Source organism: Pieris brassicae, chromosome 4 (genome assembly GCF_905147105.1).
Source record: "Pieris brassicae chromosome 4, ilPieBrab1.1, whole genome shotgun sequence".
Lineage (NCBI taxonomy): Eukaryota > Metazoa > Arthropoda > Insecta > Lepidoptera > Pieridae > Pieris > Pieris brassicae.
Window position 1 is genome coordinate 107,877 of NC_059668.1, and position 24,602 is coordinate 132,478.

Here is a 24,602-nt window from a genome sequence, read left to right on the forward strand (position 1 = left end):
ACTTATATTCTTTCCAGACCTTCCGGGCGACGAGGGCGGCGGACGGCCCCCCGTCGCGACGGCTCTCGCCGGGAACGACTCGCTGAGCTCCCTCAGTCTGGACTCCTTCGGCTCGACGGACAGAGAGATCTTCGAGGAGACCGTCCAGGCGGGGCTGTCCAGCGTCGACCGCGACGCCCGCTACGTCGACGACTCTCTCGGCGCGAAGGCTCGCTCCGGGGTCGACGGGCAGCCGAGGCATCACAAATCCCTGGACAGAAGCGACAAGATCACCCGGCTCGAGCTCCGACTCCGCGACCCCGACTCCGACCGCCGGTCGAGGTCCGACGGAGCGAAGGGAGCCGGGAGGAGGCCCGCCGCTCCCCCGGCCGGGATCGACCGCGGGCGGGACCGGAGCGACTCGCCGAGCTCGCTCAGCAACGACTCCTTCGGCTCGACCGACAAGGAGGTGTTCGAGAGGTGCGTGCGCATGGGCATGGCCGAGCCGGCCGAGAGGCGCGGCCGCAGCGACGACCGCCTCGAGGCGCGAGAGTCGAGGCGCCGCAGGAAGGACGAGACGCGCGGAGCCCTCGACAGGATGGTCGGCGAGGAGTACTCCCGCGACCGAGCCGTCCTCGAGGAGGCGATCGCCCGGGGGGCCGGCGAGCGCCGGAGGCCGCGGGGCCCCGACGAGGAGCCGAAGCCAAAAAACGTTCCGGCGCCGCCTGCGCTTCTCGCGGCCGCAGGCGCGCGCGCCGATCTCGCGCGAGAAACTGGCTCTGATCCGACCGACTTCGACGTCCGATCGCACTCCATCATCTTCTTCGGACCGAGCGAGCCCCCCGCCCCCCTCGAGTCCGAATTCGACCGATCCAACGAGTGCCTCGCCCCGGAGTCCGCCGACGCGGCCGTCGAGTCGGAGAAGGGCGAGCTCGACAGATCCAACGAGTCGTACGCCGACGCCTTGGAGAGCTCCTGGAGCGACGACTGCCATCGGCCGGGCGACGCGGGGACGCCGACGCGCAGGAGCGGGAGACCCGACGACGTCTCCAAGCACGACACGTGGAACGAGAACACCTGCCCCGACGACGTCACCTTCCCCACGGTCAGCGGATCGGTCCATTTGGTGTCGTCCGTCGGCAGCGATCCGGGAGACCCGGCCTCCGCCCTGCCCGACCTGCTCGAGAAGAGCGACGCGCGTCGTATATTTTTGAGGCCCGATCTGACGGATAAGCTCGGCGAGGACCGACCGCTCTTGGACGACGTGCCGGAGCCCAGTTACGCGTCGCTCGTGGAAGACGGCGAGCAGAAGTTCGACTCCTTGATGGCGGCCGCGATAGAGCAGGAGGCGGCCCGGCTGGCGGCGCAGCTGAAGCTCTCTCTGGAGAATGGCGCGACGTCGTCCACTTCGGCCTCGATCGATCTAGATCGCGTGAATCCGCCCTCGAACTTGGGCAGTCTGCTCTCGTTGAGCGCGTCCGGGCAGTGGGAGGACGCGTCCGCGCACGCGCCCAAGAGGAGCCACAAGACGAGGAAGAAGTCCCTCCCGGTCGCGTCGATGGTGAAGCGGGCGCTGAGTAACTCGCATCATTTGGGGAGTTCCGAACACCTCGACGCCCCCCACGTCACCATTCTGGACAACGTCAAACCGCCCTCGGAGATGGAGAACGTCGACATGGAAGGGAGCATGATATCCGTGTCCAGCATCGTCTCGGAAGCTGCCGACCCGAGAGACAGGCCTCCGATCCTCTTCGACTTCGGCCAACCCGTGCGAGATTTCCCCCTCTCCGCCATGACGGGCGCGTTCCACGACTTGGACGGAGTCAACCCGCCCTCTCTGTTCGACGAGATGGCGGAGTCCACTCTGGAACTGGAGCAGACGACCGCGCAACTCGTCCTCGAAGACTGCGAATCGACGCTGAACGTCGTCACCGACATTCCCTCCGGTTCGGACGACTGCACGCCACTACCTTCCGACATCGGCAGCGTCGAATCGACTCCGAAGAGACCGAGAGACCCCGCGCACTTGACGCCGAAAGAGAGACGAAAAATATCTAACGATAGATATCAAACTTACACCATAAAAGATTCGGTTTCGCAGAACGAGTTCACTCCGGAGACCGAGGAGCCGGAGGAGTATCTCACTTGGACCAAATCCGAAAGCGACAGATCCGAGGACTACGCGACGGCCGATCGCGAATCTCCGTCGAGGAGGCGAACGAGCGCGAGACAGCGACGTCTGGAGGACAGAGCCAGGTACCAGACTCAGACGGTCGACGTTCGCGCAGCGTTCGCGCCCGAAGCCCCCGCGGTCGTCCGTCCGAAGGGAGTCGATCCCGAGATAGAAAGTCTGAAGCGACGATTGGCCGCGAAGAAGACCGTCAAACAGAGGCGGACAGAAGACGCCGAGAGGTACAGGACCAGAACGCTCAGCGAAGACGTCCCTCCCTCCCCTACGTTCGTCGCCGAGGACGCTAATTTTGAAAACGTCGAAACCACGACCGGCTACGACAGCCTATCCTCGAACGAACCGAATCATCAACAAATATTAGACGAGCGACGCGGGGACGACGTCTTCAGAGACGTCGACAGCGGACACAACGAGGACGACTTCGACGTGAATTCTGCTCACTTGGAGACGTACACCGAAAGCTTTGGAAACTATCTACCGGTCGTCGGGAGTCCGGCCTCGGTGGACTTGTGCGCGGTCAACAATTTGAAAAACATCGAAATGACGGCGTCGTATCGACGAGCGTTTCGAAGCGATACAAATCAAAATCTGAGCACCGGCGACTTCGCGAGTCTCGAAGGCGACGCCAATTCCGAGGGCAGAGCTCGATCCGAACCGGACACGGAGCTGAACTCGAATCCACCGAAACCCAAAATAGTCAAACCGGAATTTCGAAGGGACAGAAGTTTGGACTCCAACGACTCGGGTGACGGAGAGCGAGAGAGTCCGAAGCCCGTCAGAGGGAGGAAGAAGGCCGCCTACGTCTCTCCGTATCGGAGGAGCGCGCCGGCGCCCAAGAAAGCCGCGACCCCCCAACTGAAGTCCGTTCCGAAAGCGTCCACGACTCCCAAATCAAACTCAATCTCCAAACCGATTAAAACTCCGCCGAAAGTCCCGAGTGCTACTTCTTCCCCTAAAAAGTCAGTTCCGAGCAAAACCTCTCTCATCAAAACGGCGCAAAAGGCTTCGGCGACACCTTCCGCCGGCAAATCCGCGCCTCTGGTTCGACAGGGAACGTTCACCAAGGAAGAGAGTTCGATTCCGCCTAAGAATCTTCCGATACCGGAAGCGAAGCCCGGCCCGGGCGCCGGGAGCGCGACGTCTCCGAATAAACCCTCGGCCAACACGTCTCCTTCGAGGCTTCCTCGGTTCGGTCGCCCTCGAGCGCAGACTTCTAGAGCGACACCGCAACCCAAACAGACCAAGACTTCGGCCAGACGCAACGAAACCGCTCTGAAGAATTCCCCGTCCAGCCAGAGCCTACAGAGCAACGACAGCGGGAAGACCGTCGTCCTGGCTCGGGGCTCCCGGCAGGGCAGCGCCTCGAGCGTGAACTCGATGGCTTCGCCGAGACGGAAGGACGTCGACAGTAAAGTAGCAAATCTTTGGAGGAGGGCGGAGCGGACGCGCAAGCTGCCGGCGAGGAGCGACAGGAAGGTCTGGATCGAGAGCGACGAGACCGAAGCGCCGAAACTGATCAGAAGCTCCACTTTCGAGGGCCGACCCGAGCGGGCGGTCTCCGCGGCGACGAAGCAGAAGACCGCGATAGGCATCAGAGTGTCGCAAATACCCAGCCCGAGGCCCGGGTTGACTCCGGCCGCGAAAGCCGTCGGAGCCCTCGGGAGACCGGCTCTCGCCAAGGGTCCGAGGAAACCGAGCGGACGAGTGACGTCCTGAACGCGCTCCGGGCGACGGCCTCCTCCCGTTTCCCTATTTGTATATCTGTTGCATTTATTCAATCAGCGATCCGCCCCCGGGAGGGGCATTCGCGAGTCTAAATCGCTGTCTCGTAAGCGTAACAATACTGTCGAGTCAGTTTTGCGGCGTAAGGTGAACTTAATCCGGCAAAATGTTAAACTTGACGATTGTAAATAGTCGCTTCGTCGACCGAGTCGGGGTTACCATTTTTCGTATTTGTATATTTTCACAATAGTAATATAATATAATATAATAGGTCACAGCGTGTCGGAGTAAACAACGGCGACATATTGAGCTATGTCTACGCTTTTTACGTCTAGTCAGATCGCCAGATCGCCAGATCGTCGGATAAGCGAGGCTCTAATGATGATGCCTCTGAATACTCTCGCCTTCAGGGACGCTTCCGTCGAAAGACTTCGCCTCGCTTCGCCGACTTCTGTCGAACTAAATGTATTCACTTCCCCGTTTAATGCTTACGATTGATTTTACCGACTCTCTACTCGACGCTTTAGTTCCGTTCCGACGGATATAGTTTACTTGAACCCTTTAGCTTAATACGTTTATATTAGTTCGTAAGTTGCGTAATCGATGATAATAAAGAGTACGTCGAGCCAAATCCTGTTATTTCATTTGAATCGAGTTTCCTCTGACCTTCCGAAGTGCGAAATGAAAACCAACGTTTCGTTCAAAATATCATCTTTATTTTTAATAAATTATTACATTCGAGTAAATGAGATCAGTTTTAACGATATGATTTAATTCAATAAAATCGATGACTTATCAATTAATGTTTGTACGGCTCTCGGGTAACTTTGACGAGAACGTTACTACGGTACAGCTCGGCCAGAGACGTGGCGATTCGGCATCTGAGTGTATAATTTATTTTCGTACATGTCGACGATAATTTTGAAGACTCTTAACAAAATATATATCGGGACCGTTTCTAAACTCTGAAAATATACAATCTCTTTGAAAACGTTACATTCTTAATGATATATAAATCTTTCGTGAGCTTAGTGATGAGAACAACATTGGAGACATATATATATATATACACCGAATTGCGCCGTAATGGCGACATTTGCTGAAATGTCTTTCAAAATTAGTTATCATCGTCGGACGCGTTGTGCGGGTCCGGCGAGCGCGAGTCCTGCACCTGTTTGAAGTTTGCGAGCACGTTGAAGTGCGTATTCAGCGAGTAGCGGGTGCTGCCTTCTGCGTGCACGTACCGCTCGATCTGCGTACACGTTTCAATGTGAAAATTCTTGTTTATGATCTAATAATATTAACTAACAAAAATATACCGATAAGAATAACAAAATATACAAGCGTGCATTTATTTATCGGTAAAAATGGATGCGTCAGAACTGTCAAATATTGTTAATCGAATACGAATACTAAAATAAATAATGTAAGCCCCCTGTGGCGATATACAATGTGTTTTAAACCTAATCAATTTTTCTATTTAAAGGATTTCAGTGCCAATGTGCCAATTAACTTAAAAGTACAAGGAAAATCCTTTTATCCATACAAAAAAATTGAGGTAAAAATGAGTCAATAAATTTAACAGCCTTGCAAATTCGTTCATACTAGACATCGGTGAAAATCGTGGTATTTTGGTAGGATCAAAAAAATAACTTCAGTCGGGAAGCAAGTATTGTAAGTTCGGTTGTGTCGAAAACATAACAATTGAGATTTATAGGATGCGATTGTTCTGAACATTTCAATAAATCTCAACTACATATGTCTATTGTGTGCCTATGATAAATGTATCTTTGATGAAATTGGGTTAACTCGCGTTATTAAACGTAATGTCAAAACAGACATCGAAGAATTTTGTGCATTGTTCAAAATATTATCTTATGACACACCTACGAATATTTGTTAAATAAATAGTTCACTTTATAAAAAGGTTTTCACTTTAACGGTTAACTTTTAGTGATGTCTAAGAATTTGTTGTTAGCAAATATTAATTTACATTTATTTGTGCCTATAATTAATTTGTGTCAGTATAGTAAAAAATCGATCGATTTTTCGTTTTTGTCTTAAATCTATTCGAAAACGAAGCATTTTTGAAGAAGAGGATGGATTATTGTATGGCCCGCGGCTAGCCGATTAACATCTAATTAGTGTAAGTATCCAAAAACTTATATTTTTTTAGGACTGAAAACTTTACAGCCCGTTTTCTCGAGTTTTCATTTTCAAAAAGTTTTGGAAAACGGCGCGATCGAATAAAAACAAAGTGTACTTCAGTATTGAATTATCTTCTATTTGAACTAAAAAAGTTGGACAAAAGTACTATTTAAATTACTTGTTTTGCAACTTAAAGTGAATTTTTTTTACAAACTTCGAAAAAATTTCGTCATTTCTTCGGTATTTTTTTTAGTTCATATAGAAAAGGAAGTTATTAAAACTGAAAAAAATTTGGTTCCACTATTTCAGATGCATCGCACGACCTCCATCACCGGCACCGATTTACGAGTGCACACTCCAGGCGTCCCAGAAAGATCGTTACAACTTTGGCAAATTTCAATAATTTGTAATAATAAAAATTGTTTTTTAAAGACTGAATATGATATACTATCGTCTCAAAATTTCGTTTACCGCAATCATTTCCTTCCCTTTCAAAAAAATTGTTGAAAAAACGTTATCTTTTCGGCTCCTAAAGCAGACTACTGCCTTAACAGATTTAATTGAAATTTTGAAAATCGTTTAATGTCGTCGATCTCTTGTGCGAATATAGTGCCACGTCACGCTCGTTTTTAGAGATTTTGATCCCGGATAAGCTAAAATTGTCAAAGGATTTTTTGAAACTGACCTTAGCCCCGAGCCTGTGCAGTAAGGAGCTGAAAGTCTTCTCTTCTCTTCCAATCCAAGGTCGGCCTTCGTCGTTCACTTGATACGGACTGACGTGCACGTATACGTTTACGTCTGAAAGGTGGACTCTATGTACTTGAATGGACTTTAGCGGCCATTTTGATGTTTCATTTGGGCCTTAATTAATACAGTGTCTCTGTATTCCTGTCGCTTTTGGTGCGAGCGAGAGACTTGGAGTGTTAAATTAATTTAAACATAATGTATCGTAAAGCGTTTACATCACTTTATATCGGATCAGAGACGGACGTACCGAGTCGCGCCAGCGTTTCCAGCAGACTGCGAGCCGTGATCCAGGTGTTCTTTCCTCCGGCGTGACCTCCGTCCAGCCACCACATGGATTGGATGCGCTCAATGAACCTGTAAAAATAACTTCGTTACGAAGGCTCCTCCGCGTCAGTTGAATGCGCAATTGTTTCCTTAAATAACAGATTTAAGCCCAATTGGGCATTATGGGCCAACGAACGTAGCGAACCTGACCTAACATATCACACCAGACCATCAATGATACTCATCCTCTCTTCTTCGCCCGTTCCTTCAAACGTACAGAGATACTCTAGCTCGTAGCCGAGATGAAATACCAACGGGTGGTCGACGACGGTACCTGCACATGTGCTTGTCCCAGGGCGTGAGAGTCTTGGCGTAGTGAAACTCGTAGATGAACTGGTTCAGCACCACGCAGCCCTTGCTGAAGCCCATCACCGACACTTTGCTCTCGCCCAGCAGGAGGCACTCGCGCCATCTCACGGCTGCGGAGGCTCTGTCCGTCGTGTTCGTTTTAGTCTCGTTTACTAAACTACTCTTTGCTAACACTCTTCGTAATGACAAATTAATTAACTTCTAACTTTAAGAGGGATTCGATTGGAAAGATTTTGCGAATATTTTGTAAAGAGCAGACGTCCGACTGAAACGGAAACATGCCGCTGCTTCGTGACAGATCGGTAACGAAATGTTTTCGAAAAAGACTATTATAGAGCGTTTGAGGAACCTTTTTGTTTCTTCATTAGTTGAAGCCACTCACTCTGTCACCTAATACTTAAACGGTGAAGTAAATTAGAAGACGACATCCATCGGAACAAAACCTACTCACTGCGCGTCATCGTCGTCGCTCTCTCCTTTGACTGCATCACATTTAGTCGCGCCGTTTGAGTCGCCATCTTTCCGGCTACAACTCTGCGAGAATACCATTCGGATACATATATAAATTCGAAACGACAGTATTACCTCGGCATACATTAACAATTTTGTCATTTATATTTAACTGCAAGAATTAGGAAACGCTGTTTATAGATTTTCAGTTCTACCTATAAAGCTTTTAAATAACAGTTTTAAGGTTTGCTAGTTAATTCTTACCTGTTCGACATCATCCGAGAAGAGAGAGACCACAGCTTCACACAACTGTCTGACCGGCATCGCTTTTATCCTGCTGCCCACCTCTTGGAGCAATCTGACAATCGATCAACATTTTCTTACGTCTATTACAACCTTTTGCCTCGACTTCGCTTGCGTAGAAAAATATCGAAAGGGAACAGAAGTGGCCTAAACGTTTATTTACAAATTATATCTTATTTTGGTCCTTCCCAATCCGTTTCGATCCATCGAGCCCCGATACATTCACATTTTAAGTCACGATCTAAGCGTTGTTTAATATGTCAAACGGCATACAGAAGTTGTATTGACATTCTAAAATACGGGCCACAGATTCATTGAGGTGGTGATTTTACACTATTATTGGGAACGCGTCTATTGATTAGTTATATATATTCACTCACTTCTCGAGATGGTGCAGCGCACTGTGCGTCGGCGTGTGTTCGGGCACTCCGGCGTTGCTGCTGGGGACGAAGTTGTCGTAGCAGCTGAAGCTTTTGTACTCTATGCTGGTAACGTGAATGTGCCTCGTTTAGTAATGAAACATTTTACTCTAGTACACCGTTATTAATATCGATACGACTTCTGAGTCACGAGTCCATAAACACTTACCGAGCCGGTCGGACGACTACGATGTGTTTGGTCGGGAAGTGTTCGCTCAGCAGACGCGCCGTGTTCTCGAGACTCCATCTCACGTAATTCCTGTTATCGCGGTGGGCTTGCATAACCTCCTCGTAATCCTGTTCGATATATTATTAGTAGCACCAGCTTAACATACGGGGTTAAAACCAGTGATTTCAGTGACGCGTGAACTATGAAGTTGGCACATATAGCACAATATGTCCAGAGAATTAAGAAGGGACTGGAATGAACTAAAACTAGACAGAGGAAAGATTTGATGATTTTTTTTATTTGTATTGAATGAACTCCTGGACCGCCGTTAATGCACCCAGGCTATAGAATATTTTCAAAAATATTGTTGAAAATACCAATAAAAGCTCTTCCACGGCTACAAAGCCGCAGCATACGAAGATGATGTACAAGACAGACATAGGTGTCTATGCCTATTGAATGAAATACAAATCCAGCCATAAATATTATTATTGATAATACTAAGATCCTGATAATATAAATTACCTGCACATCTCCACCGAAAAACACCAACGTTTCAGGCGTCGGTGGCTTCGATCGTGGCGGGTGGAACAATATGTCATTCTCGCGACCCTCGTGTCCACTTACGCGACGCAGCCGAAGAGGCAACATCGCGGTACGGCCTACTTGCCTAGCAGCATATCTGCAGCAATTTCCATCACTATTATTCTGGCTTTTTCTCAACGCCTAAACAGTCTGTTTACTGTTTAGGCGTTGAAACAAAAAGTTTGAAAAAATCTGCTTTGATCGTCAACAGAAACATAGATAAACAAAGTGTGTCATTTACATATATATTTAAACCTCAGTGCCCTCAGTAAGCAGTACAACGAAAACAGATTTATAATAATTTTATCTTCATGTAATCTTTGACCAGGAATAGTAATTTGCACATTATTTATAAAAACTAAATCAGTCTACTTGCACTATTTCAAGTAAAGCCCTCATGCTCCGTTACATTATTACAAATTCTGTTGTTGCTGTGATGAAAAAAGACATAGGAATAATAAGTTAAACATAAATACTCATACTATGACCATTTATAAGATACTTTGGTGTTTGGAAAAACACAGCCAATCAAAAGAAACCTCTATTTAATTAGTTCTTTAATGAAACAATACATATAAAAAGTTTACATACATTAACTAGAATAAAATAATGTATATTAATGATGTTGATACCGGAAAGAGGGCCTTGACCTTAAAAAAAATCTCCTGTGTTAAGGAAGGCAGTTCCCTCCCAAAAACACATTGACAATATAGAAACTAACATATACTTCTCTTGTTATAACTCATAACAATATTGTGCAACTCTCTTACCTTCACTGTAGTTATATTTCAGATGCTACTTTATAAATAATTTCAGAATATTATTGTTATTACACAAAATAAAATAATATAACATGCTCATTTAACATTTCTTGTTTGACGTTGATGATAATACTTAGTGTCATTCATACACACAGTAATCTTAAGAGTTATATCGTCCAAGCAGTTCTTCAATTCTTCTCGTAGTTCTCGCACTTTGACCTGTACATCCTCACACATTAAGTTATAGCACATTGCCACTAGCCCCATGCCAAGAAGAACATATATGAAGTTAATAACGAGCTTCAAGTGTGACCCTTCAGCAGAATCTGCAATATTTGCACCAGGTACAAAATCACCAAATCCAATTTTACACAGACTAATAACACAGAAATATGTTGAATCCAAATAGTTCCACTTCTCCCAGGCTCCAAACATTATTGTTCCTGATAGTATATAAAATGATATAACCCACAAGCATGCTGTGGAAGGAACAGTGACTTTTCTTTTTATTGGTTGTATTTCTCCATCCTCAATCATTGCATCTTCTCGTCGGCTACACTCATGAGCTGTGATGTATAACCATTTAAATGACTGAGCTAATACCTTGCCCATATTGCAGAAATAAAGTATATAAATTGGTATTCCAAAACAGGCATATGCTATTGTGCTGACTTTGCCCCAAGTAGTTTTTGGCACTACATTCCCATACCCAATCATAGTAAAAACAGATAGGGAGTACATAAGGGCTGCAGGGAAAGACCAAATGTCTTCTGGTGTGCGTCCAGTGTAACCTTGATGAATAGCATTTGAAATGTTGTTTTGGAATATTTTGAGGACATGGTTGCTGTTGTACATCCATTGTGTTTGATTGAGTACATTATATCTGTTAGTAATATTCCAGAGCTGCTCAACACAACTTTGCCTCCACTGTTTCACATTTTCTAATTGCTCATCTGGGCTATCTTTTTCTATGTGCATGAAACCAGCTGCTCCTAGTATTGCATAGCATACAACAAGTGCGCCTACACCCACTTGGGTGAACATAAATGCTATGAATTTTCGAAGGCAATCCTTAATCTTTTCCCGAGGATCACTTCTCGTGGAAGAAGTAGAATCTCGACTTCTGAAAGAGCTGTGGACACTAGAATGAATGTTTTGACGGTCCATTTTAACGTTACACTTTTAGTAGATCGATCGTAATACGCAGGTTAATAAACATTCTGGTACAGACGCGTAAGAAATAAATTATTTCTGGAATTTAATTGGCAATGTGCCAGTTTGTCCAGTTCCATTGCAAAATATGCATTCGAACGTAATGAACAATGACCAAAACAACGAAGGGAATTTAAAAAAAAACGAACACTATTTTATTTTATTAGAAGAAAAGCTTCACACTTACTGCACAATCAGAGCCGAAACTTCCCTTTTGATGAAAATGTTTATTTTTATTCAATACATTGCCCGATTCTCCTGACTTATATTATTATTGCATATATTATTCATACGATTTTTTTTTTGGTTATTAATTGGCAACAAGGTTAGCGTGCCTAATTACCAACTAAAACCATATTCATTAGGGTATGGTATACCTCAACTTATTTTGATTATTTTTATCAATAATGTATACAAAATTTAATTTTGAATTTTGACATTCTTTAAATTTTGAATTTGTCGCTGTCAGTTGCCAATTAATAAGGATCACCTTCCATATGCCATCTCCGTTTAATTAGTATTCTGTGCCCTGTGATATATTCTGTCTACGATAATACACACTCGGTGATCGCTCTATGATTTATTTCTAGACTTATTAGTTATCTTTGGTTTCAGAGTTCACACCATTTTCTTGGCATTGTAAGATTCGTGTTTGTCGGCGTTTAATACAATACAGCTTGCAAAAAATTATCAGCTTTCTTAGTAACATGTGACACCAAATTTGTGACCAATGTAAATTATTTATAAGTTCTGTAAGTATACAAATAAAATTATCAATATAATATGTAGTTTACAGGTGTTTACAAATCGAAACCATCTAAAGAGCGTGATACATTATTTCCTTAATATTTGAAGTTGCTTGTATATTATAACTTGTCTGATGAGTTTGTTACCTGAATATTTTATTCAAATTTTGAGTAGTTTAGTTGAAATTGTAAGAATGTCAAGGTCGGCAAAACATATCTACAGTAATACCTACTGAAACAACATTTCTTTCAATTCTATGCCTTTATTGGAGATTTCCTGTTTACAGGTAATAGGATTTTTTGCAAGATGTAGATTTCAAATTATGCCAAAATGCAACAATAGCCCAGAACTATAATTCATTGTCACTATGGTCAAGTTAAAATTTAAATAAATGGATTGTACATAACCCACCTCAAGATGACTTCATGGGAGGCTTTACAAATTCTTCAAAAACCATTAACCACAGTGGAAAAAGTTGGTGGTATTAGTTGCAATTTATGCAAAAAGATATTTAAAAATAAACCAGATTTTGACACTCACTATACAAATCACACTGGTAATAAAGAAGTTTTGTACCAATGTGTTGTTTGTAGTAAAGAATTTCATAGGTACTCAGCTTTCCGTGGCCACTGCTACACTAATCATGTCATCAAGAACAGATATGTGTAAGTTAAAATAAAACATTCATTAATATACTTAAACATTTATGCTTCTTATATAGTTCTGGCTTCAAGTCTATATATAAGATGGCTTGGCATTAGCTTATAGTAATTTATACATATTTATAGTTTTTAACCTATAAATAAATACTTTTCCTAGATGTACACAATGTGACAAGTTCTTTTCCAAACAATACAATCTACAGCAACATATTGAATTGGTTCATGGGCCGCAATGTAAAGCATGCATGCAAAAGTAAGTTGAAACATTTTCCATGTTTTTTATTGAATACTTAAAGCCTCACAGAAAAAACATTACTTGATAAACATGAATCCAAAAAACATATTATTAAATCTTGTTGTTTAGATTTATACATTTCATTTGTAGATTTCCATCTAAGAAAGAATTGCATCTTCATCAAATCGTCTACCACAATGAAAGTATGGCTGACAACTCCTGTCAAGTTTGTCAAGAAGAGATACTTACAGTGGAAGCATGCAAACAGCACATAGATTTGCACCTGTCTCAAGTCTACACATGCCCAATTTGTCAAGAAACAATTCTCCATAAGAATATGTCTGCTGATCATTTAAAGAAACACTTTTGGAAAAAGGATTTCGATGAAAACAACCACGAAGGAATAATTAATCAGCTGAGTGCTATAGCTTGTGGATTATGTTCAATGATTTGCCCGAATCGGGAAGAGTTTGATGCTCATTTCTTTTGTGATCATGCTAGCAAAGATGCTTTTTACACCTGCATTTTATGTGGCAAACAGTTTTTTAAATATTCCGCATTCCACTCGCACGTCAATCGCCATTATGCTGATGGCCGATTCCAGTGAGTAAACATATTATTGTTAATAAAAATTCTGTCGGATTTACCCTAAATGTATACTACATAATATATATGTATCGGCTATTTTATGATGATTGTTTTTTTCAGATGTGATACATGCGATAAAACATTCCCGAATCTCTCCGAGCTCGTGTGGCACGCGTGTGAATGCAGTCAAGATTACAAAAAACATAAACCATACATATGTTTCCACTGTGGCAACAGATATCTCCTCGAGCACTCGCTCCTGAAGCACATCACCGATTCACACAACGGCTTCGATTTACGTTGCCGGGAACCTGGATGTGAACAGATGTGAGGCTCCAACATTTTCGTTTATTTCTGAATAATATCAAACCATTCGCAGCATAAGTGATTATTGGCCTGCTAGACTGCTCCCAGTCGGTCGTTGTCGTCTTTTAATATAGTTTTTTTTTCAGATTCGACAAACGTCGGGACCTCCTGCTGCACTCTCGGCATCACGAAGACCGCGTTCAGAGCTGGTGCCGCATTTGCGGACAGGACTTTACTTCGTTACCGTCCTGCGTGCGGCACCTCGAGGTCCACAAGAAGTATCTCTTCGCCTGTCCTCTCTGCAGCAAGTCTTACGCCGAGAGGTCGTACCTTCTCAAACATATCCCCACTCACTTCAGAGCCGTGCTACACGTGTGCAAGGTGTGTGAGAAACTATGTAACGAGTTACTAAAGATATATTCTATAATATGTCATATAATAGCATCTTTAATTTTTAGATCTGTGGAAAAATTTACGATGCGAAACGAAGGCTCCTCGAGCATCAGAAGACTCACCACGAAGTCAAAGTTCACAGCTGTTCACGATGCCCCAAAACTTTCGCCAAGAAATCCCATCTGCTGCAGCATCTCAACGTTCACAATAAGGAAAGAGATTTCTTGTGCGTCGTGTGCGAGAAGAGATTCTCTTGCTCGCCAAATCTGTCGAAACATCAGAACAGAGTTCACTGCGTTCATTCGAACCGCCCGGTGACGCGGGACCCTCGAGACGACGCGGCGCCTGATCCCAAAATCGAAAGTTCTGAAACGGACTCTTCGCAAAACAAAGATTGGTACGTTTACCTCAACCGGGAGATGGAGACCAACGTCATCGACGAAGCGGTGATCGAGAAGGAATCGCGACTGTTCGAGAGCCGAGAGAGCGCCGAGACGGAGGTCGAACGCATGGAGGTCGTCAGGGAAGCGTTCGGAAACCACAACGAAGATGCGAATGATTTTAAAGTTCTTTTCAAAGAAAAGTGTTTCGGAATCCCCTCGAGCTCTTTGTCTGGTGAGTTTTTCATTTCACTACTCGTGTCTGCCTCCGCCCGAACTCTTAGATAAATGTATGTCCCGAGGTCCGCCGGTGTAACCGTCCCACGTAAAACCTCGCCCTTAATCGCTTTCAGATGTAGACAGTTTCACAACGGACTCCGTTCCCCGAGAGTACGGCCCGGAGATCGCGTCTCCCGGGCTGGACGACTACATCCTTCCGCACATCGATCCCTTGCTCACCATTCTGACGGATGCCATCCCCGACCGACCGGACCCCGCGCCGACCCAACGCATTCCCGACGAGAACGAGTTCCGCCTCGCCGAGTCGTGGGATCCTCCCCTCCTCACCAAGATATACTCGGCCTTTTACGACGAGTACGAGGAGCGCAACCGCTTATCCGTCAAGACGGATATATTTTAAACAGTTCACGAAGTGGTCTCGGAGCCGACCGGAAGATCATTTCGAACCGATTTAGCTACCTCACTCTTACCTCACTAACGTATGTATTATTGTACTTTTTACACTTTTAACATATATCCCACCAAATCGAGACATATATATACAATATAGTATAACGCTACCTCATTTTAGATAAGTATAACGCTCGCCCTACGAGAGACGCTAATGTTTTGAGTTGTTTGGTGGTTTTCGCTCGACGACTCGCGCTCTGTGCCCGAGATGACTCTGCCCGCTCACGTGGGAGATGATGATTAACGAAAATGAATGGAAAAGCTTTCACTTTGGCACCGAACGAACCGTCACCGAGCGATGACTCGATCGCATAATTAATTTCCAAAGTGTTAGGTTCAATTCCGATTTTTGCTTTTTGAGAGAATAGATACTCTTTGATCACTCCTTAATCCATATATCGGGTCGGCCGAAGATCAGTCGCTCGATACGCACCCGAGCGGTGACGGCGATTCCGCGCATTTTATACTCGATTCCTTTTTATTATAATTTTTATGAAGTCGCGATGCCAAGCGTCGCGATGTTAGTGTAAGTGAATCGATAGTGCTGTGATATTTTTATGTATATTTAGAGTTTAAGCGTAGAGTGAGTAACGAACGAGTACAAATTATGATAACGACGACGCCCCGGTGTCGCGTTCGCTCCCGACGCGTTTCCAAAGGACGCATTCTGACAAATCCTAACGCATATGGAGTACCAATTCACTGGCCGAGGCGACGCCTCTTTGGCCGGCCATCGTCCGGAGTGAAACAAGTATGCATTTCCCATATGCGTTTAAAATTTCCGGAAACAATATAACGATAGCGTTTCAACCTGCCCGGCAGAGATACCGTGAAATTAAAATTATATAATATGAAAAGGAATTTAACTCCGAAATATTTTCGAGAGAGTGATTATTTACAAAGGTCGAGTCTTAGGTGATATAATCCAAAGACTGTGATGTATTTATAAGTTCCGTGAACTTAGTAAAAATCGGGGCGAACAGGAGTCAGCCTATATCAACATACGACGTAGCTTGAAACTTGGCTTCGAAGAGAACAAACTGTCTTAAGTTCGCGCCAGTGAACGATTCGGCCTGACATAAAACATATATCTGGTGATTTCGATTCGGAAACGCATGAGCCGAACGCCATGCTTCCAAAATACAAAATTTTATGCCTCTTCAGAAGTAGGTAGTCGAAACTGAGAGGTATCCAAAACTGCGCTCGTCATTTCCATGAGAGCGCAGCGCTGTTGGCTTAGCTGCAAAGTGAACTGGGATCCATCGGACGCTACGGGGGATTGCCCGTGGCGAGGTCTGTGTCCCAGTCTATTTTGTCCGTCACGACAGTTTGAGGTCGCTCTCACTGGACAGACAGTTCGAGACTGGCAAGAAATCTGGAATTCGGGTGGAAGTCATCGAAACCATGTTGAATGAAGTCACGTACTGTTTGCCGAGTGCGGAACAGACCACCGAATAGCTTACATACACTGTTAGTTGTACCTCAATGTAATAGTACTTATTGAAAACTATGTTATAATCATTATCATAACCGTTTTTATGTGTATTTCGTCGCAAAGGAAACAAGGGTATAAGAATTTTTCTATAAACTTAATATAAAATATATTTTTGATACTCGTTGTGTGAAGCGTTAAGTTGAATATTGTTAGTATTTATAGTAATCTAGTCTAAACTAGGGGTTTTATTATAAAACGTGGTTTAAATTCATGGTAGCAGACGCCTCGATCTCAGGTGAGACCAATCTGTTGGAGTCGTCGTATTAAAGCCGTAACTTTTTGTGGAAAATTTTTGGTAAATTGTAACCTTTGCGACCATAAATGTCCTTAGCTGTTAGGTATTAGGTTAGAGTCGAGCACAGGGTATTGCGGATCTATGTTAGGGAAGTGTTGTACCTCGATATGTTGCGAATCAGTACCCGTCGGTCGGCCACAATACTGCCCCAATACCCAATACGCGTAGTTAGGCCCGTCTCAGTCTGTCGTAACTTAGGCGAGCCGGCTTCGTGTGTTCCGTTACGACACGGAACCCGGTCTTTATACATTAGCGAATTACTTTCAAATAATATTCGTTTAGAGGTTCAAAATTGTCGCATAATAAGTATTTCTTCTATAGGTTATTTATCGGCGAGAGTATGACAAACTTTAAATCGACGATAACCAATCATTAGGGTGTCAAAGGATGAAACGTGTAAATATATAATTTTCGTAACCTTCTGAGAATATTGGATCGAAACTGCTTTCGTCAGTCTAGTTACACCGAATGTTACTTAGATGCGGGATTAATTTAAGCTATATTTAAGACGCTAAATGCTTTTTTTGCGAAGTTTGGCTAGTTTTACCTATTTTGTGTTGATGATTTAAATTATTTTTTAATGAAATCTACGAATAATGTCTCCGTAACAGGACCACAATATGTAATTCTAAAGGGTTATAAGCGGTGACTAATTTTTTTAACTGGTTCATTTTCAAACTAGTTCAGTGCCATCGACATTAGAACAATACGTCTTCAGTATAATAGACGAATTCACGAATTCAGTTCATCATTTATAGTCCGTAGTTACACGGACTGGTGGTTTAGCGGCAACTCCTCTTGTTGTTATGTTTTAACAATATGCTTCTAGGACTTAGGTACAATAGGAATATCGAAAATGAAGATTCGGACTCCATAATATCTTAGAATCTGTCCTTAAACGGACGGATGTTGTAAGATGCCCCTAAATACTAGGTCCTTGCGTATGAAATCGGCGTTTGAATGGGAGGAACAAAAAGTAGATTTTATTTAAATTTATTTTTTGCCATCTTATAGGTAGTCGCATTGATCCCTTTACTAAAAAAAACATTTGGACGGGAATCAATAAAACCTTTGAAGGCGGTTTGGACTGCCTCATCAGAGTTGAATTTGGATATATTTGAACGCCATTTTCATATGCGAGGACCTAATAGTAGTTTTTGTCTTTATAATATACCGATCTACCTCCGCAGTATACGCTGCTATTGATTTTGTTAGATTTTGTACGTTTTCGAGCATTTAAAGTAAGGACCGTAGGTTATGCATGTTTTGATTTTTGTATAGAGGTCGTTCGGGCGCCTTTCTTGCAGTTCGACGTCTACGTTAAAGTGAATGTTTGGAATTTTATTAAACGATCTGGCTAAATCGCTTTTCATTTAAGAACAAAACAACGCTAACACGTTTTATTGAAATCCATTTCGCCGAGAACAGCCCATAACAGTTAACCGAGACTAACTCAGTCAACTAAAGATACCAACTAACGTTCTAAGGTGGAGTGGGAAACGCATGAAGAAGATGCAAAAAATAAAGTAGACAATAGTTTTGGTAAAGGTCTGTGCTTCTTCTACTAACAATAATTGCACTTTATTATTTAACGTATTAACTTCACTTTCGTCGACCGTCGTCTCCGACACTTCACATGTTCTCGAATTGTCCATCCTGGAAGTGAACAGTTCCATTAAAGACGGACGTAGCCGGAGACGGGTCTCCGTCGAGCACCAATAAAACAGTAGGAATTTATTCAGCTTTAAGAAAAGAAAGAAACGAGAGGAAACCTTGTCCAGCAGGAGGATGTTGGGGTTCTCCTTCTCGAAATCGGTGGGCTTCCGGTCCCTCTGCTCGTCCGTCCACTCCCCCTCTCCCTTGCCCCACTCCCCCACCTTCTCCCCTATCACGTCCACTTCCGCTTCGGCGCGTTCCTTCTCCACCTGAGGATGCGTCGTCAATGATATGCTAGAAGATAAGTTCAAAAACAAAACATTGTCGTAAGAAGATTATAGCATACCTGCGTGTCGTGTTTCGCGAATTTGTCGAACATGTTGGCGTACATCTGCTTCTCGCGCTGCTTCTGCTTCTGCAAGGTGTTTCGGCAGAGCAGCACTTGCTTGGCTGCCGCCTGACAAATGAACGGTCTGTAGCGTTACGATACTCCGTCAGGACAGATTACAAACTAGGAGTTCGACTATCACCTTATTTTCCGGCTCCATCTCGACGATCGCTCGGAAGTCTTCCATCGCCCGCTCCGCCTCTCCGATGCCCAACAGAGCCTGTCCGCGTCTAAAGAGACCCTTCACATTCTTTCCGTCCAATTTCAGGGCCTTAGTCGCGTGATCCTTGGCCTCGTAGTGATGCGGAGGAGACGCCTTCAGGTGGACCAAGGCCAGGTTCAGATGCGCCGATATGAGTAGTTCTTTCGCTTGAGATTTGTTTTCCTCCGATTCGGACGTGTCTTCCGGCATATCTGGGAATTTAATTTCGAATTGAAAATTTGACCGACTTTGAGGTCGTCTTCCTTCGCAGAGAGCCGACAGGTACGTCTCCGCCCCGAAGGACTCCACGCACAAAATTAAATCTGAGATTGTATAAATACATTTCTAACAAGTGGATATTTTTGATTCCCCGGTTTACCTTCTACGAGTGACACCACCTTCTTATACTTCTTAATGGCCAACAGATACTTATTTCCTTTAAAGTAGTCTGTCCCCTTTTCCTTCACAAGCTTGGCCTGCTCCAACTTCTCGTCGCCGTCCATAGACCAGGACTCTTTGGCCTTTTCAAAGCTGAGTAATTTCACCAAGTATTCCACGGGTGTGTTTGGTGGCACACCCAACTCTTTATTTCCTTCCGATTTGAAGGCATACTTTGGTTGTATTATCAAGCGTGATTTCTCATCTTTGAGGAACTTTTCAAGTGCCCGTTCGATCCCCTCGCACACATTGTGTTCTGTCCCTTCACCTAGTGTAAATGTAACGGTACGAGTATCGAAAACTTTATCACCATACTTTCCCTCGAGTTCCACTGAAATGAATTAATGTTTTATAGAGTTAAAATTATGCACTACAGGCATTATATCATTAAAGAGATTTTTAGAGAAATTGATACACCAAAAAAACTACATAATTGTGGTTATTTTACTACCATAATGTACCTGTTACTTGGGATCCATCATTGGGATAATCTGAGCCAGAACCCTGCTCTATAATGTGCCGGAGAATACCTTTGTTCTTGGCGGGACTTAAGTCTTCTGCCTTCCAATTTATCATCTCAATCTGTTACAATCATAGAAATTGGATGTGATTTATTTCATGATATAATATCATATATAAAGTAAGAAACTTTGGCTTGACACATGAAAGAAGCTGCTGATTGAAATATAAATTGATTTTCTTTCAATAAATATTTCAATTGCAAATGTACCTCAAACTGCAGAGTCGAATTTGGTGGTATTTTTGGTGGACTTCCTTGGGCACCATAGGCATATTCGGGGGCACATGTCAAAACACAGACTTCACCCTTTTTCATAGTGGCTACACCAATGTCCCATGCTTTTATAACAGTGCCTAGAAATTAAACATTTTAGATTTTATAAAAATAGATTGTGTAGAGGTAAGTAAGGGTGTGGTAAATGTGCCAATTGTATTTAATTCTTTAATAATTTTTGATTGATGACATAATTATAAAGATGGTTTTATAAAATAAACATAAACATCTGTCTACTAACAACTGTAGTTACAATATGCACATGCATGTCTGAATGTTGTTTTAAATTAATGTGATATAGCTAAGTTATGACCATTATTACAATTTAATATAATACAAAATATGTGTTCCCACAGTTTATAAATATATGATAAAAGATAGTGGTTAAACATTAGTGATAACACCATATAGATATACTTGTTTATTCTGGTTCAAATTCGGAGATGTAACATGGATTTCTTTATAGGCATAGCCAGTATAGGAATTTTTAGTATATACACACTAAAATGTATATTACACATACTACTCCTGTCACAATCCTTCCAATAAGACTTAAAATGTATGTGTATCTATCATAACGTTGGTATATAAGTTTATTTGAGATCAGTTAGGTTATAGGTTTTTGAAGATGATCAAACTCCAAATATATTCCTTTAAGTAGGTACATCAAGAATAACTTTTTAAAACACTAATTAATTTGCTGCCAGTTATCAAATCATGTTAAAAAATTTTGAGACCATGACTTTAGCACCACAGATAGATTTGGATTATTACTCTCTTTATAAAGGTCATAACTGATAATTTACACAGAGACTTATAATAAAATTATTAGTAAAATAAGATTGAATAAGTAAATTGATTATTGTTACCAATAGTTTTCCAAAAATAACACTGGAATTTAAGTCAAATTTATTAGAAATTAATCGCAATTTTCTTAGCAAGTGCAATACCATGTAATTTTTATTTTGACAATTAATTGACTTTACATATTTTACATAGGTTAGTAATATAGAAGGTTAGCGGACATGCTAGTACTGTTACATTTATTTACCTTTTCCTAGGTTGAATTCAAAAGGTTCGTTGCGGTCTTTACTCGAATCGAATTTAGAACCATCCAATAAAGTACCAGTATAATGTACGGTGACCTGGCATCCAGCACCTGGCGTATCAGTTCCCTCGCCCTCTTTAATAATTCTTTTTAAAACTCCACGATCGCCGGCTTTAGTTATATCGATTCCTTCATCAACAGTCATGATTGCTGTTTGCTAAAATATTATATTATTTCTTCCTATTGAAAATTATACCTGGAAATCTAAAGCTCTGAAGCACGTGTCGTTAATAATTATAATTAATAGAGTCAAATAAAATTTTATTCAATGCGCAATGCGCGTAAGAGTAGAGAACATTAGCATAAGCATAAATAATAAATATTTCTGGAAAACTCTAGCGACAACTGACATTTACGATTTGCGATCCTTCACTTGATGTATATATGTCATTAGTCATATGACATAGAACAGAACACAAATACCGTGTGGTTCTCTCGTACCAACTGCCAACTGCTAACAATGGTATTAAGTTAAAAAAGGGGTAAACCTCGAAAGATAATAAGCTGTAAATTGGTATACAACTTTGTTTTGTCGTTCTAAATGTTGTCTCAAAAGCCACAAGTGCGAGCGAAATGGTCATAGGGTAGGACAAGTATTTCCAGGTATATAAGTTTTAAAAAATTGAGGTGAAACCTCTAATATGACTGGGCTAAAACTATAAATATAAAACGTTATACCAAGAATAGGAGTTTAATAGTTATAGACATCCTTATTGTAGTCCTCACCAAGAGACATTGGTGAAATCCAATTTTGCTATTGAAACTTTAATAACTAATGATATAAACAGGCAACTGATTATAATACCATAGCTAAACTTTTACCAGATGTTATTATTCAACCAACATGTAGGAAGAGCACACTTAACTCTTCATGTGATAATTAAGAGATTATAGCATTTTAAAATAAGATAGAAAATAGCTGCATCTACCAAACATGTCTAATTCAATGCCTTAAAATAAATCTTGATCTATTCATATTATTTTTTATAGAAAAGAACATAGATTAATTATGAATCTACTTTGTCGGGTTTTTCAAACAGCTAAGATATATTTAACTGTAATGAAATAAAACAAATTATTTGATAACATTGTTTTACTATTCATCACATATGTAATATAATCAATCAGTCTTTAAATACCATCATTTTATTTACAAAATGATAACAGTTCCATAACATCATAAGGATAATACTACATTATCAGCTATCCCGTTTTGTTTTTTATAAAATACTTTATGGAAACCTGTTTATTTTATAATAAGAGTTTGAAATTCATTATTGTGTTATCTAATTGTTATACATAAATTGGGACAAAGTTTCACATAATGTCTTAAATTGTTTAATTGACTTTGACTAACTAACTTATGATTGTTTACTAATAACCATTCATCTGAGCCATCACAACAATCACAAATTCCATCATTAAGTTTTCCAGATGGTATAGAATTTATTGAAGATTTTGGAAATTGAGTATCACAATAAAAAGTTCCCATAGGACAAGCACTTGTACTGGGTTCATCTGTTCCATCATCACAATCACAGAAGTCATCATTAATGTTTTCAAATGGTACATATTGTTCTGTGTTACGGCATTTAAACAGATTTTTCGAGTTAGGCCTGTAGTCCTTAACTTGAGTAAAATATACACCTCTTAACACGCCGTGTTCATTTACATATTTATCTTGATCTGAGCGCACATGTATTAATTGTTTCACACTTTTGTGGTCCATAACTGGGATAATTTTATTACTAAAGCTTTTATCGGAAGATATTGCTAGAAAAAAATACATTTGATAAATTATGAAGCTGCTTGCCGACAACGCAGATAACAACAAGACCGTTTTTTTCTTTAATGTCAACATTCTTCTATACATGTTATGGAACTAAGAAAAAACAAACTTAAAGTCTAAGGCAAATAATGTTATCAATCACTATTATGACTTAAATCTCAGAAATATCACGTTTATTCCATAAATGCTATTATAGTAATATTTATTTTTACTTTTTGAATCAATAATCAATTATCAAATGTAATAGCAGTGTCCAGTGATGCCAACTTCTACAGAATGTTCCCCCTAGAACCAACATCAAATACCCCTAAATATCGGTTAAAAACCCTTAAAGTTTTTATTTGAAAGGTAATTTCAAATACAGTATATTTTTATACATTTGTATAGAATCGTGCGTTATTAATAAAATTAAATTTCTTGTATAATGTAGCCCCTTAAAAATTCTCCTAAATAAATGTACCTCCTACATAACCCCAAGGCATCTTGTTTCTCCTTAAATTTGGGGGAATTTCACCTAAGTTGTCATCATTATCTATAGTTTGGTGTCTGCCTGACAGTAATAAATAGTACAAATAATTCATGGACAGATAGAAAATAGTAGACGGTAGATTCCAACGTTAATATTTAAGAGAAAATAGAGGGATGCCAAAATAAAAACTAAGTTTTGACTGAATATATTTCTTGTCTCCTTTGTCCATGGTGCAACCACAACAAGCTTTCCGTATACATATTTTTCTAAACGGTCTCTATGATATTCATACCTATAATACGATAAACAGGTAATCGCATGGTTGTGTGACAAGATTCAGAAACTGCACTTACCGCTAAGACTGACTCCCGTACGTCACAATGCATTAAATTTTGACATAAGTCATGCCTCGCGATATGTATCGTTTCTGAAACTCGCCATATAATGATAAAGCGTAGATAGAGTATAGAACTAAATGATATTCTAAAGTAACAATTATAACTAAAGAGCGAAGGCATTAACGTGAAATACTTAAGTGCGATCGAAACAGAGTATCAGTTTTTCTGTCTCTATGTGCGTATCGGGTTTTATTTATTTATTAAAACTGTGAATACGACAATTGCAAACATATTTTTCAGTACTAACCGAC

General features: G+C 41.8%; 5 protein-coding genes across 10 annotated transcripts in view; 2 read left to right on the forward strand and 3 right to left on the reverse strand.

Moving 5' to 3' along the window:
- The window catches only part of LOC123709028 (adenomatous polyposis coli protein-like), a 29,446-nt gene extending 24,923 nt beyond the window's left edge, over window positions 1–4,523 (forward strand). For all 3 annotated transcript variants that reach the window (XM_045660109.1, XM_045660108.1, XM_045660110.1), the window contains one exon: window positions 18–4,523. In XM_045660109.1, coding sequence (XP_045516065.1) covers window positions 18–3,886 — 3,869 coding nt within the window. In that variant the 3' untranslated portion in view covers window positions 3,887–4,523. The remainder of the gene's footprint in view (window positions 1–17) is intronic.
- A 69-nt stretch (window positions 4,524–4,592) lies between these two features.
- Window positions 4,593–11,751, reverse strand: LOC123709032 (mitochondrial protein C2orf69 homolog). 3 transcript variants are annotated; one of them, XM_045660116.1, is made up of 10 exons: window positions 11,507–11,751; window positions 9,287–9,443; window positions 8,762–8,889; window positions 8,554–8,658; window positions 8,135–8,228; window positions 7,872–7,954; window positions 7,386–7,541; window positions 7,035–7,141; window positions 6,726–6,838; window positions 4,593–4,857 (listed from the first exon to the last, which is right to left on the reverse strand). In XM_045660116.1, exons 2-10 carry the CDS (start codon window positions 9,410–9,412, stop codon window positions 4,735–4,737), a joined length of 1,035 nt encoding a protein of 344 aa, XP_045516072.1. In that variant the 5' UTR covers window positions 9,413–9,443; window positions 11,507–11,751; the 3' UTR covers window positions 4,593–4,734. The 3 variants fall into 3 exon arrangements, with proteins under 3 accessions (XP_045516072.1, XP_045516071.1, XP_045516073.1); XM_045660115.1 differs by having other exon boundaries at window positions 4,742–5,144; XM_045660117.1 differs by lacking the exon at window positions 7,386–7,541 and having other exon boundaries at window positions 4,742–5,144.
- Window positions 9,889–11,496, reverse strand: LOC123709030 (TWiK family of potassium channels protein 7). Its single transcript, XM_045660114.1, has one exon. The coding sequence runs from the start codon at window positions 11,272–11,274 to the stop codon at window positions 10,204–10,206; it is 1,071 nt and encodes a 356-aa protein (XP_045516070.1). The 5' UTR covers window positions 11,275–11,496; the 3' UTR covers window positions 9,889–10,203.
- A 204-nt stretch (window positions 11,752–11,955) lies between the features above and the next one.
- LOC123709082 (zinc finger protein Xfin-like) lies at window positions 11,956–18,472 on the forward strand. 2 transcript variants are annotated; one of them, XM_045660191.1, is made up of 8 exons: window positions 11,956–12,071; window positions 12,353–12,731; window positions 12,886–12,981; window positions 13,114–13,566; window positions 13,672–13,878; window positions 14,004–14,238; window positions 14,316–14,865; window positions 14,984–18,472. In XM_045660191.1, exons 2-8 carry the CDS (start codon window positions 12,484–12,486, stop codon window positions 15,268–15,270), a joined length of 2,076 nt encoding a protein of 691 aa, XP_045516147.1. In that variant the 5' UTR covers window positions 11,956–12,071; window positions 12,353–12,483; the 3' UTR covers window positions 15,271–18,472. The 2 variants fall into 2 exon arrangements, with proteins under 2 accessions (XP_045516147.1, XP_045516148.1); XM_045660192.1 differs by lacking the exon at window positions 11,956–12,071 and adding an exon at window positions 12,249–12,267.
- A 175-nt stretch (window positions 18,473–18,647) lies between these two features.
- LOC123709083 (FK506-binding protein 59) lies at window positions 18,648–22,018 on the reverse strand. The gene is made up of 8 exons (XM_045660193.1): window positions 21,639–22,018; window positions 20,525–20,667; window positions 20,256–20,376; window positions 19,736–20,125; window positions 19,297–19,568; window positions 19,113–19,223; window positions 18,883–19,035; window positions 18,648–18,766 (listed from the first exon to the last, which is right to left on the reverse strand). The coding sequence occupies exons 1-8, from the start codon at window positions 21,838–21,840 to the stop codon at window positions 18,743–18,745; spliced, it is 1,416 nt and encodes a 471-aa protein (XP_045516149.1). The 5' UTR covers window positions 21,841–22,018; the 3' UTR covers window positions 18,648–18,742.
- Between the last annotated feature and the right edge of the window lie 2,584 nt (window positions 22,019–24,602).

Excerpts from the sequence above, each read along its gene's own strand:
- LOC123709030 (XM_045660114.1), bottom strand. The coding sequence starts at position 11,274 with ATGGACCGTCAAAACATTCATTCTAGTGTCCACAGCTCTTTCAGAAGT.
- LOC123709032 (XM_045660115.1), bottom strand. The coding sequence starts at position 9,412 with ATGTTGCCTCTTCGGCTGCGTCGCGTAAGTGGACACGAGGGTCGCGAG. Across the intron at positions 8,659-8,761 it reads GTAGTCGTCCGACCGGCTCG|CATAGAGTACAAAAGCTTCA; the intron begins GTAAGTGTTTAT and ends TCACGTTACCAG. Across the intron at positions 7,955-8,134 it reads TCTCGGATGATGTCGAACAG|AGTTGTAGCCGGAAAGATGG; the intron begins GTAAGAATTAAC and ends GTATTCTCGCAG.
- LOC123709083 (XM_045660193.1), bottom strand. The coding sequence starts at position 21,840 with ATGACTGTTGATGAAGGAATCGATATAACTAAAGCCGGCGATCGTGGA. Across the intron at positions 20,377-20,524 it reads ATTCGACTCTGCAGTTTGAG|ATTGAGATGATAAATTGGAA; the intron begins GTACATTTGCAA and ends TGATTGTAACAG. Across the intron at positions 19,569-19,735 it reads GGTGGTGTCACTCGTAGAAG|ATATGCCGGAAGACACGTCC; the intron begins GTAAACCGGGGA and ends TTAAATTCCCAG.
- LOC123709082 (XM_045660191.1), top strand. The coding sequence starts at position 12,484 with ATGACTTCATGGGAGGCTTTACAAATTCTTCAAAAACCATTAACCACA. Across the intron at positions 12,732-12,885 it reads GTCATCAAGAACAGATATGT|ATGTACACAATGTGACAAGT; the intron begins GTAAGTTAAAAT and ends TACTTTTCCTAG. Across the intron at positions 13,567-13,671 it reads TATGCTGATGGCCGATTCCA|ATGTGATACATGCGATAAAA; the intron begins GTGAGTAAACAT and ends TGTTTTTTTCAG.